The 17,576-nt window shown below is 41.9% G+C and overlaps 1 protein-coding gene across 1 annotated transcript in view; it reads right to left on the bottom strand.

Moving 5' to 3' along the window:
- The window catches only part of TIMD4 (T cell immunoglobulin and mucin domain containing 4), a 41,646-nt gene that overhangs the window by 9,600 nt on the left and 14,470 nt on the right, over positions 1-17,576 (bottom strand). The window contains exons 3-4 of the mRNA XM_081092164.1: positions 16,525-16,830; positions 14,923-14,985 (exon numbers count right to left, since the gene is read on the bottom strand). Of these exons, the coding sequence (XP_080948290.1) occupies positions 14,923-14,985; positions 16,525-16,830 (369 nt within the window). The remainder of the gene's footprint in view (positions 1-14,922; positions 14,986-16,524; positions 16,831-17,576) is intronic.

Below are 17,576 nucleotides of genomic sequence, written 5' to 3' on the forward strand. Positions count from 1 at the left end.
TAATGATAAATATTACTATGTTAGTAGGAAGAATGATCTGAGCAAAAATATCTCAAAATGCTACAGGAATAAATCTCTTTATCTTGGTCACTTGGGGCAGGGTAGGGGTGGAATGGGAGGGTGGGCAATGTTTGTAATACAAGAAACTTTCACTTTATAGTGTTTTAATTTTTTTACGTGAGCATGTGTTGATTTTATAGCATGAAAAATAAAGTTTAAATGTAAAACTATAGCATAAAAGCACCATTTTATCAAGGACTTACAATCTAGTAGGTAGGCAATGATCAATCAGTGAATGTTCTGGAAGAGCCCTACTGGAACTGACTCACCTCTGTCCTTCCTAAAGAATCTGTCCTGTATCTGGGTGGTATAGCTCAAGAGTTGGCACACTATGTCAGAGGGCCAAATCCTGAGAGCTAAGAATCATTTTTATAATGTTTAAATTTTTGAAAAAGTATCAAAAGAATAATGACGGGGAACACATGGAAATCACAGACAATTAAAATTTCAGTGTCTAACAATAAAGTTTAATTGATGCACAGTGACACCCATTTGTTTATGTGTGTGCCTGGCTGCTTTTGCACTAAAAAGGCAGAATTGAGGAGTTGCAACAGAGACAGTATGGTGTGCAAGGCCTAAAATATGTGCTATTTGGCCCTTCACAAAAAATACGTTTTCTGACTCCCGGTATAATTAGTCTACTATTGCAAAAACAACACTCGTGGAGTTAGGGAATTAAATGTGTTACATCTGAGCACACTTTTATTCTTAAAACTTTCAGACTTTCAAACTCCAGGGTGATGAGAGACCTACCCTTCAAGATGGTTATGCCTGTGGCTATAGATGAGAATTCGCTCTCTCCCTCTCTCCCTCCCTCCCTCCATTTCTCTCTTTCTCTCAAATCAATAAAAACACATTTTTTTTTTAAATCAACAGTGCTATTGAAATACATGTATAGTATTTTAAAAAAACTGTGTGTTATATGCAGTTCTGGAAAGGCATTGCATTTTTACAAATTCTTTTAAGAATCCATTTTGAACATCAACATTGTTCCCATCCCATTAGCAAAAATTTGCTTCAAAATCACTAGAAACTCCCTCTAATAATCAATTTGGGCACTACTGCATACCTAGGATAGGGATAACCACCTCATGTAAATTACCTCATTGAATGCTTACCAAGCCATTTACAGATGTATAAACTGAGGCTGAAAAAGTTTAACTCATTTGCCCAAAGTAACACAAACCATTAAAGCAGCGGTTCTCAACCTGTGGGTCGCGACTCCTTTGGTGGTCGAATGACCCTTTCACAGGGGTCGCCTAAGACCATCCTGCATATCAGATATTTACATTACAATTCATAACAGTAGCAACATTACAGTTATGAAGTAGCAACGAAAATAATTTTATGGTTGGGTCACAACATGAGAAACTGTATTTAAAGGGCCAGAAGGTTAAGAACCACTGCATTAAAGGAACCCAACTCTGAGTGACTCAGAAAAAATCATGATTGTAACCACTCTGAGAGAAAAGAAAAAGAGCATGTTAAAATCCTATTTGGAAATACAAGCTCTATAACCAGTGGGCTTCATGCCAGAAATCAATTGGAAATAAAAGCTCTCTATCTCCTCAGTGGAAACATTCTAACTCATATTACCCATTTTAACTCATGATTAAATTCATAGACACTGGGACTCATCTGTCTCTGCTTTTAAAACAAATTTAGTTCTAAAATAAGTCCATTCAATGATACAATCTTAACATAATCCTAGAGTTTGACAAGTGACAACTTCCAGCCTTCAGAGAAGGTTCTTTTCCTTGGCAGGTACACTGGCTTATGCTGCCCCCTTCTGGTGGTATGGTCTTTAAAATCCAAAGTATAGCGAAAGGATCCAAAAATCACAAACTGAATAGTTTTGGAATTGAGAGGAATTTGAAATTACTTTCTCTAATTCCTTTCTTTAACCAGTAGAAAAACAAACATGTAGAGAGTTTCACTCGTGCCAGGTTCCAGAGTGGTGAATTACAAAGGGAGTGACTAGAACCCATATTTTCTGACCTTGCCTAGCAGCATTAAGGTAGATCTGGAATTTCAAAATGCCAGTGTGGCTCAGTGGTTGAGTGTCTATCTACGAACCAGGAGGTCACGGTTCGATTCCCAGCCCGGATTGTGGACTTAATCCCCAGTGAGGGGCGTTCTGATTGCAGCCAATCACTGATTCTCTTTTATCATTGATGTTTCTATCTCTCTCTTCCTCTCCCTTCCTCTCTGAAATCAATAAAAATATATTTTTTTTTGTTAAAAAAGAAGAAAGTAGAAAAACACATTTATTGAGCTCACATACTTCCTTTTAATTTTGGGGACCCCCATGTGCTTTTAACATGTAGCATGATGAAGAAGAGCACTCTACACTTAATGAATCAACAGCATTATATACGTGAGTCCGATGTTCTCAGCTCCCAGGGCAACATAGGGTGGGGCTCATTTGTAAATGTTGAAAGGGACCAGAGAACAAATTGTATTGGCACCAATGTGGTTCATAAAGAGGAAGGTTCGATGAGATGACTTCACAGTCTGCGAAGATGCGGTAACAGAGGGAAACCAGAGACTCGAGAACACCATTATCTGAGTCACTCCAGTTCTGAACTAGGCCTCCACCCTCCACTTCCTCCGAGGTGTCCCGGCAACAAAAATGTCATCATCCTTATGAGAGCCCAAAGTCACCACCCCAGGCTACAGATCTACCTGCTGATATCTGCAGTGCCTGGCTGGGCCCAGAGGGACGGTTTGGTCTGTGGACTGAGTTGCCCAGCTCACTTAGGGCCGGCTCTGTTCTGTTTCAATGTGGCTGGCTTCTTCTTTTCACACTCTGCCTCACCACAGACATGGAAACTCTCTTTGATCGTATTTGGTTGACCTTTCTGAAGTGAGCTGTTAGATGTGAGAATTACACGGATTCCGTTTCAATTTTAGTAATGGGAAAAAAAAACCAGTGGTGCAGTTGGTAGAATATCATGCTCCTGTGAGGAGAATGGTGAGAATCCACGTTTTGTCCTTCCCTTTTATCCCCATCCTGCCAGCCTCTCAGCTAACTTGAGCCTCTGAAAAGCACTGGGCGTGAGAGAGAAAACAGATTGGCTAATGCCTCACGCACGACGTTGACTCTGAAATCAACTGCATCCAATTTCTTTCCTTCTAACCACAGCATTTGCGAGTGAAAATGAGCTTTGCTTCATTCTCCTACCTTCCTCTGTTCTTTCGGCTGAACTTGTCCTGAGAATGGCAATTCCTCCTACAATTCCCCTATGTCCTTGACCACTTGAGGGCCCAAAAGTGTCAGGTTGTGCCAGGGCTCGATTTTGTCTTTAATAAAATAGTGCAGTGTAGGGGAAAGAGCTGTGATTTGGGAGCCAGAAGGGGGACCTACCTAGGGCCTAGTTCCCACTTCTCTTAGAATGTTTATGATACCTTGGAGCCTCCGTTTCCTTCTGTGTAGAATAAGGAGTGTGTACTGCACCAGCAATTCCTAATGCCTTCTTGGGGCTAGGGGTAGGCTGGCTTCAAAAGAATCTCCTGAGGGAGTTTGTTAAACATACAATTTCTTGGGCTCCCCCCTCCCCAACAAGGTTTCTAATTCTGTGAGCCTTGAGTAAGTAGGTTAACAGCTGCTTTTATCTAGCTCCCTATGATCCCAGCCTATGGACAAGTCTGGTGTTCACCGACTGGATGACCTCTTAAGTTCAAGGTCTTGGTTCCCCCGTCTTCTCCCACTTCTCTCGGAGGCTAACCTAAGATCTGGTTGCTCTCACCCCTTCATTTGTTCTATCCTCCCTCCCCTCTCTCTTATCTCCATTTCTAGACCAAATCCCACTCCCCCATTCTTTACCGCATCCTCTTCTCCTCTACCAGGACAAACCTCGCTCCATTCACCATCCCCTTCTCTCTACCTTGCCTCACCTGTAAATAGTCACCCTTGAACTTCTTGAAAGAATGCCCAATGTTCATTCTCTAACAATTGCTCATCATTGGAATTCAGGGTTCCCCATGGCCATCTTCCTAAATGCCTCATCCATCCTGCCCGACCAGCATGCAGAATTTCCTAACATTTAATACAACCTCCGTACCTTTTCTCAGCCCAGCTCCCTCTGCTCCTGTGTAATCCTGGATCCCTTCCTACTTCTGGTGTTTCCCTCTCTGCCTCCCTAGCCAGTTTTTCTGCTTCCACCACACCCTCTGCCAATGCAATTGCTCCTTGAGGGCTGGGGGTTTAGGGGTGAAGGGTGTCTCTCTGCGCTTCCTTATTGCTCCCTTCATCTCATTTAATACCTTCAGGGGGTCCCACAGGAACTTCAATTAGAGCTTAGCTCACTTAGAAGACCATATAATAAAGTGCTTAAGAGCTCAGTTTCAAGAGCCCGGAGACGTGGGGTTCAAACTCTGGCAAATGTCTTCACTTCTCCAAACCTCAGTCTCTTCTGTTGTGTAATAGATGTAATAATAGCATTTTCCTCCGATCCAGACAATGCCTCACAATGAGACAATGCTTTAAAAGCACTGAGCCCAGCCCTGGCATATAAGGATCACCCCATTAGTGTCATTTATCATCAATGACTCCCACAATTATATCTATAGCCCTGAACTGTCCCTTATGAGACAATATGTTTGAATGTATTGGCACAGTGGCAAGTCCCTATTTAGCACTTACAGTGTGAATCATCATAGTAATTACTATTTGATCAAAGATACCCATCCCACCCAGGCATCCCTAAGTGAGCCCAGGCTCCATCTTTCCAGCTGCCTGTTAGACATCCCAGAGACACTTCACATTCAAGATCTCCCAAACAAATGTCATCCTTCCTCCTGGGGTTCCTTCCCCAGTTAACCCGTCACATCAATCTGGTCTCCCACGTACAGAGAATTAGTCATCTTTCACTCTTACTTCAGTTACCATGTCCTTTCAATGCTAACTCCTAAATGGCTTTGATACTGTCACCTCTCTGTTGTTACTGCTGCCGTCATTCTAGTCTAGATGCTCATCTCCAGCTTGAGTTATTGCAGGAGTTTCCTGGGCAACCACTCTACCTCCAGGCTTGCCCCTCTCTGAGACATCTTCTACACTTTTGCCAGAGCAATTTTTCCTACAACAGAACTGAAAATGTCATTCCCTACTCAAAAACAAAACAAAACATGAGTGGTTCTTTATGACCCTGGAATCAAATCTAAATTCTTGAGCTAAGTCCAGCGGCATGGTTCAGTGGTTGAGCATTGACCTATGAACCAGGAAGTCACAGTTCGATTCCTGGTTAGGGCATATGCTTGGGTTCCAGGCTTGAACCCTAGTGTGGGGCATGCAGGAAGCAGCCAATCAGTAATTCTCTCTCATCATTGATGTGTCTATCTTTCTCTCCCCTTCCCTTCTTCCTTGAAATAAATAAAAATATATTTAAAAAATAAATAAAAAAATTCTTCAGCTCATCAATCAAGTCCTTTAAGAACTTAGACCATTCCTAGCTTCCTATCTCCATGAGATTTAACTTGACCATTAAACAATCTCCAAGGCTTTCACACTCTTATCAAGTTCCCCTGTCTTTGTTCATGTTGTTCTACCTCACCCTTCCTTCTTCAATGCAATGTCCTCGTCCTTGAAGAGCCAATTCAAATGTCATTCAGTGAGATCATACTGATCCTCCTTTCTAAGATAGACTCTATCTCTTTCTCCTTGGAGCCCAACGTCACCTTTTCATACTTCTATGCAAAACCAAGCACACTGGATGATTAATTGTTACTTACAAGCCTATCTATACCACTAAAGTATGGCCTTTTGAAGAAGAGAGAAATGACTAGATAAGCCACATTTAATGAATGACAGATTTGAAAGGCCTTTACCAAATATCCACAAATGCAAACTAAATTCCAAGATAGAGATATGAAATCCCATTTGCAACCACCTTTTCCTGTGAGAATCCTGACTCTATGCAAAGGCCAGCTTGCTCTAGACCTTGAAACATAGGCTGGCTTTGTAAAATAAAAAGATACAGTAATAGGACAAATGTTCCTTAAAGCATCCCTCCCTGTCTGCTTCACCATCCTAACGCTGGGACCAAAAAAAAAAAAAAAGGTACTGTAAAAATCTCAAGGAAAGAAAAAAGTTATTCTTACCAGAGCAGTGTTCATTCTTCCAATTTTACAGGTTTGACAGGGCAGTCCTCATGTGTATTTGTGTGCATTAAATTTGAAATTGTTCTACAGTTTTCACTTCATGCTGGTGGTGGGTATAATGACCCATTGTGGGGCTGAGAATGAGTGAATCCTGATGCTTTAAGGTCACATATGAAAATCTGCCCTCAGGAAAGCTCTGTTGAGAGACAGTGGCTACCAGGCCTGGAACAAAGGCCAACTATACATGAGATGAGAACTGGCCCCTGGTCTCAGCTCCCGTCCTAACTCACCGCAAGGCCTCTCTCAACTTGCTGGCCTTTTTTTGGTCCTCGGTTTCCCAGTTTTCCATAGACAACAACCCTTCAGTTCCCGCGAGTTTATGGACACAGTTTAAAACCCATGAAAGGTAGGTGCGAGTCCCCACTCTCCCTCTTTATAGCTGTGTGATCTTAGAGAAGTAACTCCACCTCTCTGAGCTCCATTAAAGGCAGCTATAGAGAAGGAAGATTTGTCCCCTTGGGTGGGGCTCCTTCAGATGATGTCTGCAGACCAAACACCTTAAACGTGGAGAAGGGCACCAAAGTAGAAGATATATACTTGCAAGTATCTTTGCATGGCAAGCTTGACCACAGCTCTTCTTCAGCCATAACTTGATTTCTAAGCCTCCCTAGGTTGAGCAATGTGAGGACAAAACAAGTGAGAAGCAGCAGATGATTAAAGATATCCACCCACAGGAATAAAACTAATCATTGAGAGCTCTGTAGAGCCATCTAAAAAGGAGTCAGTGAAAAGCTATCAGAATCTCATATTATTCTAATACTGAGTAGAGAAGTATTACCATACAATTTTAAAGCTTTTGTAACTTCCCCAAATTTGTAATTCTGTCACTCATTAGCTATTTCCCTAGTGTGATCAGCAGTTTAAAAACAACACATAATAAAACCTTTTACTTATAAGGAACAGCAAGTCAGCTGGGAGCTTTTGGAAGTGGCCTCTTGTTACCTTACTGGACAGGCCTAAAAATGAGGGTGTGTGAGCAGGAATAGCAGCAGAAATGTACCAGAGAGGAAATAGGAATCTGTCACGGTGACTGTCATTTACTAGCCAGTAATTATGGATTCGGCACTTTTTTCTCATCTATTTCCTCACTTAATAGCCCTGCGAAATAAGTACTACTATTATTTCAAATTTATATTTTGAGGACACTGAGATTTAGAAAAGGATAGAACAAGTCTCTCGCCTGAAATTCTATAAGGGCAGGGAGGAGCAGCAGGAAACGGCAGAGCTGGGATGTAACCCTGAGTCTTTCCCACTCCCCAATAGAGCTCTTTTGACCCCCCACCCAATGCTGCCCAGGAGTTTGTGAGAGGAAAGGACTAGAAAGAAGGGAGCCCTCAATCATAAAAGAAGCCTTACCACCCAAAAAAGTACATGAAGGAATGAAGAGGGAATTGGGGCTCTTTAGCTGCGGAAAGGAAAAAACCCAGAGACATGCAGGCCCTGTGAAATGGGTTGAAACCTCTTTCATGTAAATGAAGAAGCAGTCTTATTCTATAAGAGCCTCCAAGGGAACATCAGTGGAAGCAGACAGCATGGATTAGAGTGGAGTCAGAGTGGAGCAGACATGGGCCAAATCCAGGTCTGTCATTTCCTGGCCAATTTATATAACCTACCTCAATTCTTAAATGGAGGTAATGCGGTATCTCTCTCATAGGCTTCTGTGAAAAATTAAATGAGGTTATGCATGTAAATGAATAGTGTTAAAACAAAGAAAGATGTGTGTAGGTGTAAGCTTCTCTAAGAAACTCTCTGACCCTCTGTGTGTGTGTTTTTTCCTTACTGTGTGAAACCAGGGTAATAGCTGTACCTGACTAGAAGATCACTGTGAGATTTGAGTAAGAAAATGCATGTTAAAAACCCTTAGTACAGCCTCCAACACATGGCTAAGTCCTTAGTAGATGGTAATAATTATTGTAAGTGTTTTGTTACCAAAACCAGTGGGAAGAGAGAATGGTAAATGAAGAACCTGACCTTTAACTTCAGACAGAAAAACAAGGCAAAAAATAATAATATCTAACAGCATGGGATCAGAGCTAGACTTCCTAGACCTGGTACCTGAGAGCTCTGTGGCTTTCTGAAAGTTACATGAAATAGGGAACATGAGTACCTGCTAAAGAGAGATTGGATGGAGTGGCCCATAAGAAGAGCTTGGCCAGCACATGGTATGTGCTCAATAAACCCTGGTTGGTTCCCTGAGTAGAGACTGACAGACGTTCTCATAACAAGCTCCTCTTCAGCAGTGCAGCCTCTGCAGGTCGGAGCAAGTGTTCTCTCTCTCCGGGAGTGTAACAAGGAGGAGCGAAATGGAAATTACCAGGAATGTTACAGAAAAGGTAAAACACCAGATGACCTCTTGTTCCCAATTCAGTGTAAAATAGTCCAAGATCTAAATAAAATAAATGACAACATTTTGAAAACTCCAACTCCTTGCCCACCCTTCATCACTTTTCTGGGGGCCACCTTCTCTTCTGATAGAAAACAGCCCCCACCCTAACCCGGTCCCACGGACAAAGAAGGTTTGACTTTCTGGGACCTAATTTCCCTCGAGTGATCAACATCGAGCGCAGATTTTCTGTCCTCCCACTGCATGAGTTAGTGCAAGTCAGAGCTTTCCCACAGGAGATCGCCCTGCATTTCATCCTGATTTGTAGTCTTCCTTCAAAACCTGTGCCCCTTCACTCACTCTTATCTGTCCCCTCCAAGCCTATCTTCTGAGCCTTCATGAGTGACTCCACACTGCTTCCTTCACAGAGTTAAAGGGATGACTGTTCTCAGGCTAATAAACATATTGAAAGACACTCAAATGCTCTGTTAATCAGAACAACAGAAGAACGAGATGACATTTACTTCTCCGGAGGTAGGGACGATATGGGAAAGCAGATATTCCATGGGCAAGAAAACAAATCGGCACAGCCTCTCCAGAGGACAATTTTTTAAGAGTATTAAATTTACAAGTGCACATTTCTTGCAGTCTATCTTTTCTCCTTCTTCGTCACTGCCCTAGATAGAGAACCACTTGCATAAATGCTTAAGGGGACACACACCCAAGGTTGTTCACTGCAGACTGTTCACAATGATGAAACATTGGAACAACTAAAATGCCCTCACAGGGCAATGGATACTGGAAGTTTCCATAGTATGAAATACTACACAGCAATTTAGCATAATGATGCAGATCTACATGGACAGAGGACGAAAGTGATCTAAACTATATAATGTGAACAAAATAAAATGCAGAAGGCTGCACACAGTATAATAGCATTTTAAAAAATACACACAAAACAAACTCTAATTAAATACCTCTACATATACATGACATAATAGAGAAAGATTAGAATTATCATCTTCAGGAGGGGCTGGGATTAAAGAGAGGGAGACAAAGAGAGGTTTATTTCTATCTTTTTTTTTTTTTGGTATCCCTCACAAAGCACATTGTTGTAATATTTGCATAATATTTAAAATAAGTTAGTAGCATTTTGAATACATGGGTGATTTTCCTACGAGCATTCCTAGATTCACGTCAGAGGTGGCTGAGGAAGGGGTTCAGAAATGAGGCAGAACAGGGAAGAAGCCAGCACTGATACTTGTAGCATGCTTCATTTTCAACCTGGCTTGCAGGAGGATGTAGGATGGGACCACAGTGGAACCAAAATAGCTCAATCCCAGACAACAGATTATTCCCACGGCCAAAGACAAGCACAGTCCCTTACCCCTTGGCTGAGAAAAAAATCTCTGAGTCACTCATTTCTTAGTGCAGTGATGGCGAACCTATGACACGCATGTTAGAGGTGACACGCAAACTCATTTTTTTTGGTTGATTTTTCTTTGTTAAATGGCATTTAAATATATCAAATAAATATTAAAAAATATAAGTCTTTGTTTTACTATGGTTGTGAAGTATGGTAACAACCATCTCAGGTAGAAATTATAGTTTAACTTTAACCCTGCTGTTTGGCTTATGAACCTATTTGCTTTGTTTAACAATGGACAGGTTACTTTGATTTTCTGAATTATGTAAATCATCCCATTCGATTAAATGCCTTATTGATTGTAATGTGACTATCCCATGGGTTGTGGTCATACTGGTCTTAGAAAGCACATTTTTCCTTCACCTGGGAAGGACAGCACAGTTATTCCAAGGTCACAAGGCTCTAGACCCAAAACTGTAATTTAGATAACATGCCTAAGTTTAACCCAGGTTACCCAAGGGCTCTAGATAATGTGTTTATAACATGCTGTTTCTGCTTCTGTAAACTGCTTTTTGCAAACTAGGTTCCTCATTCCAGACCTGAGGGCTCTAGATAATGTATTTCTGTCAATTCAGTGACCCCAAGACCCAAAACTATAATTAACGTGCTTAATTCTGCTTCTGTAAACTGCTTTTTGAGAGCCAGGTTCCTCATTCCAAACCCTGGGATGTAATCAATACCTTTGTGATTTTTTGCCTACATAACCTTGGAGCTGCGACCATCTTGTTACTATGAGATTTGGGGAATGGCCCCTCATAGTCCCAGATTGCAATAAATGTGACTCTTTAATTCGACTTCTTGAGGCGTCCTTCTGTGATTCGCAAGGGTACATTACAACAGTTGCAAATATCAAAAAATTTCTATATGTGACACAGCACCAGAGTTAAGTTAGGGTTTTTCAAAATGCTGACACGCCGAGCTCAAAAGGTTCTCCATCACTGCGCTAGTGAAATGAGTGTTGCCTGGGGTGTTGACTAGAGAACCCAAGATTTTAAAAGAGAAAATGAACTTAGGGAAATGCTTGTCTTTCTATTTGGGGTGTCCCTCTGTCCCCTAAACTGACCTCTGTCATAAAAAAAAAAAAGAGCTAAGGCTTACTGAGCATATAGAACATGTCAGACACTGTTCTAAGTGAACTGCATAAAGTTCTCATTTAATTCTAAGAAAAAAGACATATGGATGTAGGAAAGGTGTTATTATTATTATTCCCATTTTACCAACGAGGAACCCAAGATCCAAAGAGATTAAATAATTTTCCCAAAGTCACACAGCAGGTCAGAGGCAGGTTTAGAGCCCAGGCAGGGTAACACCAGAGTGTGTGCAGGAACCACGCTACCTTCCCGCCTCCCATATTGTACTATCACAAGCATTGGTTTATTTCCCCCACACATGTCTGTTTTCCTCTGCTTGGGTGTAAGTCCTGTTAAGGTAACAGCTACAATTTGAATGCTTTACTAAAGTGCTAGGCACTAATCTAAGTCCTTTAAATGCATGAAGTTACACAGCACACCTGGGAATAAACTGAGCCCAGAGACCCTCACCAAAAAGTTGTAGAACTGGAGTCAAACCTAGGCAATCCTTTCTAGCACCCTCAAGGATGTGAATCATATCTTATTTATAAGGTATTCTCTGCCCCTGTACTCTAGTAAATACCTAGAGAAGGCTTGATGGATGAAAGGACAAGTGCATAAAAGAATTCTTACTTCCAGTCAAGAAGGCAGCGTAGGAAAATGCAGTACTCGCCTCCTCCCAAAACCACATCAAAATTACAACTAAACTACAGAACAACCATCATTTGGAACCACCTGAAGTCTGGTTGGAAAATGGAAGTCCTACAACTAGGAAATTAAAGCAGAAGCCACATTGAGACTGGCCAGAGGGGTGGAGATGTGGAACAAGCTGGCGGATAAAAATCAGGAGGACTATCTCAGCTGTGGAGATCCCCCCTGAGGAGCAAGGGGTCCCAGCGCCACACCACTCCCACCTTCCCCACCTCAGGTTCCAGTGCTGGGAAGAGAAGTCCCCATAAGTTTTGGCTGTAAAAACCAGCAAGGATTGAGGCTAGGGGAGATGGAGGGCTGTTGGAGCCCCAAGACGTTCCTTTGAAGGGCCCACCCATGGATTTACTCAGAGTCACTCACTTTGAGCCTTAGTACTGCGTCAGGAGCTTGAAAGGCACCAGAGACATATGGGAAAGAACCAAATTGTTCAGCATCAGGATGAGAGCTGGGTGGGAGGCAACTTTCTTTCAGACAGAAGTACAGAAGTGCTGGCAGAAACCATTGTTCTTTTGATGAGCCCTCCCCTCACAGACCTTGCAGATGGGTACCATATCTGAGACTCCATCAACCTGGCTCACACTGTTTGCCTGACCCTCGTGATTCCCTGAGATCCCACCTTACCCAACTTGAGATCCCACACCACTCAAGCTGTTTCCATGGCTTATCTTGGCTCATGCTTCAGATTTTCCTAAAATCTCTCAAACAGCAGCATTTGGTCTCAGCGAGCCCCAGACCTCTTTCTAATTGGCCCAGATCCAGCACTAGCAGCAGCCAGCCTTGGTTCACAGCTTGGCCTCACCTGGGTACCTCTAAGTCAGCACAAGCGCCAGCCATTTGTAGATTGCTTTGTAGTCCCAGGCAGAACACAGGCAGCAGTAGACCTTGGCCTGAACCTCCCAGGAAGCTCCAGAGATAGCATACCCAGTAGACGGCTTCAGACCATGAAGCACCACCACCCAACCTCCTCTACAAGTATCACACTCAAGGGGCAGAGTCAATGGACACCAGAGTCCTGCTGAAGTAAGTGCTGATGTGTGGGTGGGTCCTGGCACAGCTGATCCTTCACAGTAGTTGGTGGTCGCAGCCAATCCCTACAACTAATAGGCTGGGGGGTGTTGGGGGCATGGTAAATTCTTCCAACTGACATGTCAACAGCAATCAAGGCTCAACTACAAGAGGGGGGTTTATACAGCCCACATGAGGGTGAGGGCATACCTTGAGTGCTCAGCTTGGGTGATGGGAGGCTGTGTCACTAGAACCTACAGAATACCTAGATATGTAGCAGCTCTACTGAATACATAAAAACAAACAGGAAGGCTACAAAAATGAGGAGACAAAGAAATGTGTCCAAAATGATAGAACAGAAGAAAACTCCAGAAAAAGAACTAAACAAAATGGAGATAATCTACTAGATGCAGAATTCAAAACACTGGTTATAAGGATGCTCAATGAACTTAGGGGAAGAGTAGATGAACTTAGTGAGAACTTCAACAAAGAGATAGGAAACATAAAAAAGAACAGGCCAGAAATGAAGGATACATTAACAGAAATGAAGAATACATTACAAGGAATTAATAGTAGAGTAGATGAAGCCAAGGATCAAATCAGAGATTTGGAAGATAAGTAAACAAAAAACAATCAGAACAGCAAAAAGAATCTACGAGAGAGAGAGAGAGAGAGAGAGAGAGGGGTGGGGGGGAGAAAATAATGTAAGGCGCCTCTGAGACAATTTTAAACATACAACATTCGCATCAGGGAGGTGCCAGAAGGAGAGAGAGCAAGAAATTGAAAAATCTATTTGAAAAAATAATGACAGAAAACTTTCCTAACTTGGTGAAGAAATAGACATACAAGTCCAGGAAGCACAGATGAACCCAAAAGAACACCAAGATATATCATAATTAAAATGCAAAGAGTTAAAGACAAAGAGAGAATCTTAAAAATAGCAAGAGAAAAATTAGTTAGTTGCCTACAAGGAAGTTTCCTTAAGATCGTCAGCTGATTTCTCAACAGCAGGTTTGCAGGCCAGAAGAGATTGGCAAGAAATATTCAAAATGATGAAAAGCAAGGTCCTACAACCAAAATTACTCTACCCAACAAAGCTATCATTTAGAATCAGAGGACAGATAAGAGTTCCCCAGATAAGAAAAAGCTAAGAGTTCATCACCACCAAACCAGTATTGTATGAAATGTTAAAGGCTGTCTTGGAGGAGGAGGAGGAGGAGGAGGAGGAGGAGGAGGAGGAGGAGGAGGAGGAGGAGGGAAAGAAGGAGGAGGAGGGAAAGAAGGAGGAGAAGGAGAAGGAGAAGGAGAAGGAGAAGGAGAAGAAGAAGAAGAAGACACAATTATGAATAATAAAATGGCAATAAATACATATCTATCAACAATTGAATCTAAAACACAAAATAAATGAATAAGCAGAACAGACTCATAGATACCGAGAACATTTTGACAGTTGCCAAATGGGAGGGGGGTTGGGGTGATAGATGAAAAAGGTAAAGGGATTAAGAAGTACAAATTAGTTGTTACAGAATAGTTATGGGGATGTAAAGTACAGCATAGGAAATATAGTCAATAATACTCTAATAACTATGTATCATGTCAGATGGGTACAAGATTTATCGGGATGATCACTTAGTAAGCTAGTAATGTCTAACTAATCACTAAAACTACTATAATAATTTATGTCTACTGTAATTGAAAATTTTTTAATGATTTAAAAAAAGAGAGAGAGTCTACCTCCACCATAAGAAAAACAACCAGTCAAGTGAGTCCACCCCTTGGGAGTTTCAGCAAAGAAGACTGGTGTGCTTGGCATCAGAGTGAGACTGCTGAGCACCCCCTAACCTAAAGTAGAAAGGCTAATTTCTAAAGATGTGCTGCCTCAAAGAACTCACAAATAAATCAAAATTAATCAGTCAATCAATACATCTCCTTCACTCTTTCCTTTCCTCCCTCTACACCCCCTTTCCTCTTCCGCTCTCTTTTATCCCTTGTCCACTGGAATGAATGAACACAAATGCAGCCTTTTCATCTGTTTGTCCCAGGTGGACCTCATGGAACACAAGGTCCAAAAGTCATCTCTACTCATCTGATTCAATGATGCTCTATTCACTGTTTCCTTTCCCTCAATCTAAGAGGTAAGGAACAAACATGAGCAAGGGTCCACATACCTTTGGGTGTGAATAAAGAACTGTCTTCAGAAGTTACCTCAGGGAGAAGGGAGGTTTCTGATTCTGGAATAGAAAAAAGTTTGATGAAAGGCAGCAAAAAAATAAATAAGTGTGCTGAGTGTGAGATCTGGGGCTCTTTTTTATGGTAGTCTTTGTGCTTTTCTACATCAAATTTTCTTCAAGGATTGCAAGAATCTAGGAGAAAAAAATTACAAATGTATTTTAAGATGATTATTTGAAAGGTAAATGGAATAAAAATACCTACAAAAATTAATTGGTTTAGAGTTTGTGGACTTTAGGTGACTATTCAGAGTATAATAAAATCAGCCAATTGAATATTGTTAAGCTATTTAGATGATCCAGACCTTATTTTGGCAGCTAAAATGCCTAAGAAAGCCTTCAAGCTATCTCATGATTGCTTTTTAATAATTGTATTTTCAGAATCAGAGGAGGAAATGTGGTGGGAACTTTGATAAGGCTCTACTAGTAACCCAATGAGAGGTCCAAGATGCAGGATCAAGAAGGATTCAGGAGAAACAACAACAACAACAAAAAGACAAAAGATAACCAGTTCACTATCAAAAATTATTTTGAAGTCTTTCTTAAACCAATCTCTAATGCCCAGGCAGAGACTTAACCCCTGGCAAATGGAACTGAGGTTACATTCCTGGTTCTTCAATAGACATCTCCAAGATTCCTGGAGGTCAACTGAAGAACCAAAAAAAGTTGACTTTTCACAAACAAAGGAAGAAAGAGGGGGTGGGGGAGGAAACCATAAAATAAAGAAAAGGAATAGTTTAGTGAATACACACACACACACACACACACACACTGTTATGGGCTGAATTGTGTTCCACCCCCCAAATTTATATGTGGAAGCCCTACCCCCATAGTTCAGAATATGACTATATTTGGAGATAGAGCCTTTAAATAGCTGATTAGAGTAAAATGAGGTCATTAGGATGGGCCATAATCCAGTATGACTAGTATCCTTATAAAAAGAGGAGATTAGGCCCAGCCAGTGTGGGTCAGTGGTTGAGCATTGACCCAAGAACCAGGAAGTCATGGTTTGATTCCCAGTCGGGTCACATGCCCAGGTTGTGGGCTCCCTCCCCAGTGTGGGGCGTGCAGGAGGCAGCCAATCAATGATTCTCTCTCATCATTGATGTTTCTATCTCTTTCCCTCTCCCTTCCTTTCTCTGAAATAAATTAAAAACACACACACATATTTTTAAAAAGAAGAGATTAGGACATAGACATACACAAAGGAAAGACCATGGGATGACATAGTGAGAAGATGACCATCAATAAGCCAAGGAGAGAGGCCTCAGAAAAAATCAACCCTGCTGACACCTTGATCTCAGACGTCTAGCCTCCAGAATATAAAAAAATAAACTTCTATTGTTTAAGCCATCAGTCTGAGGTATTTGTTATGATAGTCCTGGAAAACTAACACATACCACCACTCCCTACACACATACACACACACACACACACTCACACACTCACACACACTGCTCATTCAGTAGAGGAACCCCATTCCAAGGGACTCATATACATCTGATCAGCAGAAGGGAAAGAATGGTCAATTGTGTCAGGTACCTGCAGTGAGGGTGGACCCTTCAGTGGAAGGCACAGTGGTCAGAAGAATGGTGGTTGCCTCAGGAAGGGAGCTTGGCGTTGTCCATGGACACGTGGTTGTCATTGTAGTGAGGGCAGTGGTGGTTCTTGTCTGAAGTGGTGTTCTTGTTGTGAGGTCAGGTGTAGTCATGACTGTTGTTGGAAGCACAGTTGTGGTTGTTGGCATAGCAGTAGTGGTGGTGGTGGTGGTGGTGGTGGTGGTGGTGGTGGTGGTTGGGCGCCGGGTAGTTGGGCGCCGGGTGGTTGGGCGCCGGGTGGTTGTTGGGGCTGTAACCAACAGAAGATATCTTTGATACCAAGTGGAGATGGAGGAAAAAGGAAACAATACAAATATATCTGGGACCCTTCCATTTCTGTCTGTTTCTACTGCCTTCACCTAGTCCACTGTCTTGGGCCATTGTAATGTCCATAAAAATTGGGTTTCTTGCCACTAGTCTCGGCCTTTTCCAACTTATTTTCCACACATTGGTTTGAGTAATATTTTAAAATGATAAATCTAATTATGTCAGTCCCCTGCTTAAAACTTTTTACTGGGTCCTCCTAGCCCACAATGTTGGCCGCAAGGCTCCATCGGATCTGGCCCTGTCTTTCCTTCCAATCTCATGTCTCTACTTCACTCTCCATCTTTCCCCAGCCCACTGGCCTTTCTTCAGTTCTTTGAACATATGAGTGGCCTTCTGGCTGAAGAACTTTATACCTGCTGCTTCCTAGTCTCTCTCTTTAGCCTTCTTTCTCAGCTAGATGGACACTTCTGCAAAGAGGTCATCTGTGTTATGTAATAACAATTTTTTTTTGCACTCTCATACTTTACCTCATAGCACTTATTCCATTTCATAATTGCACATTATTTGATGATTATTATTTAATGTCTTCTTCTCCAACTAGCTGGTAAGCTCCATGAGGGAAAATCTGGCTCTCTGGTACAAATCTAATACCTATTATGGTGTCAAGCACATAGTAGGTATTCCGCAACTATCCATGAGTAAATGAATGACTGATCAAAAGTGAGCTAA

This window comes from Myotis nattereri (assembly GCF_964212035.1).
Source record: "Myotis nattereri genome assembly, chromosome: 5".
NCBI lineage: Eukaryota > Metazoa > Chordata > Mammalia > Chiroptera > Vespertilionidae > Myotis > Myotis nattereri.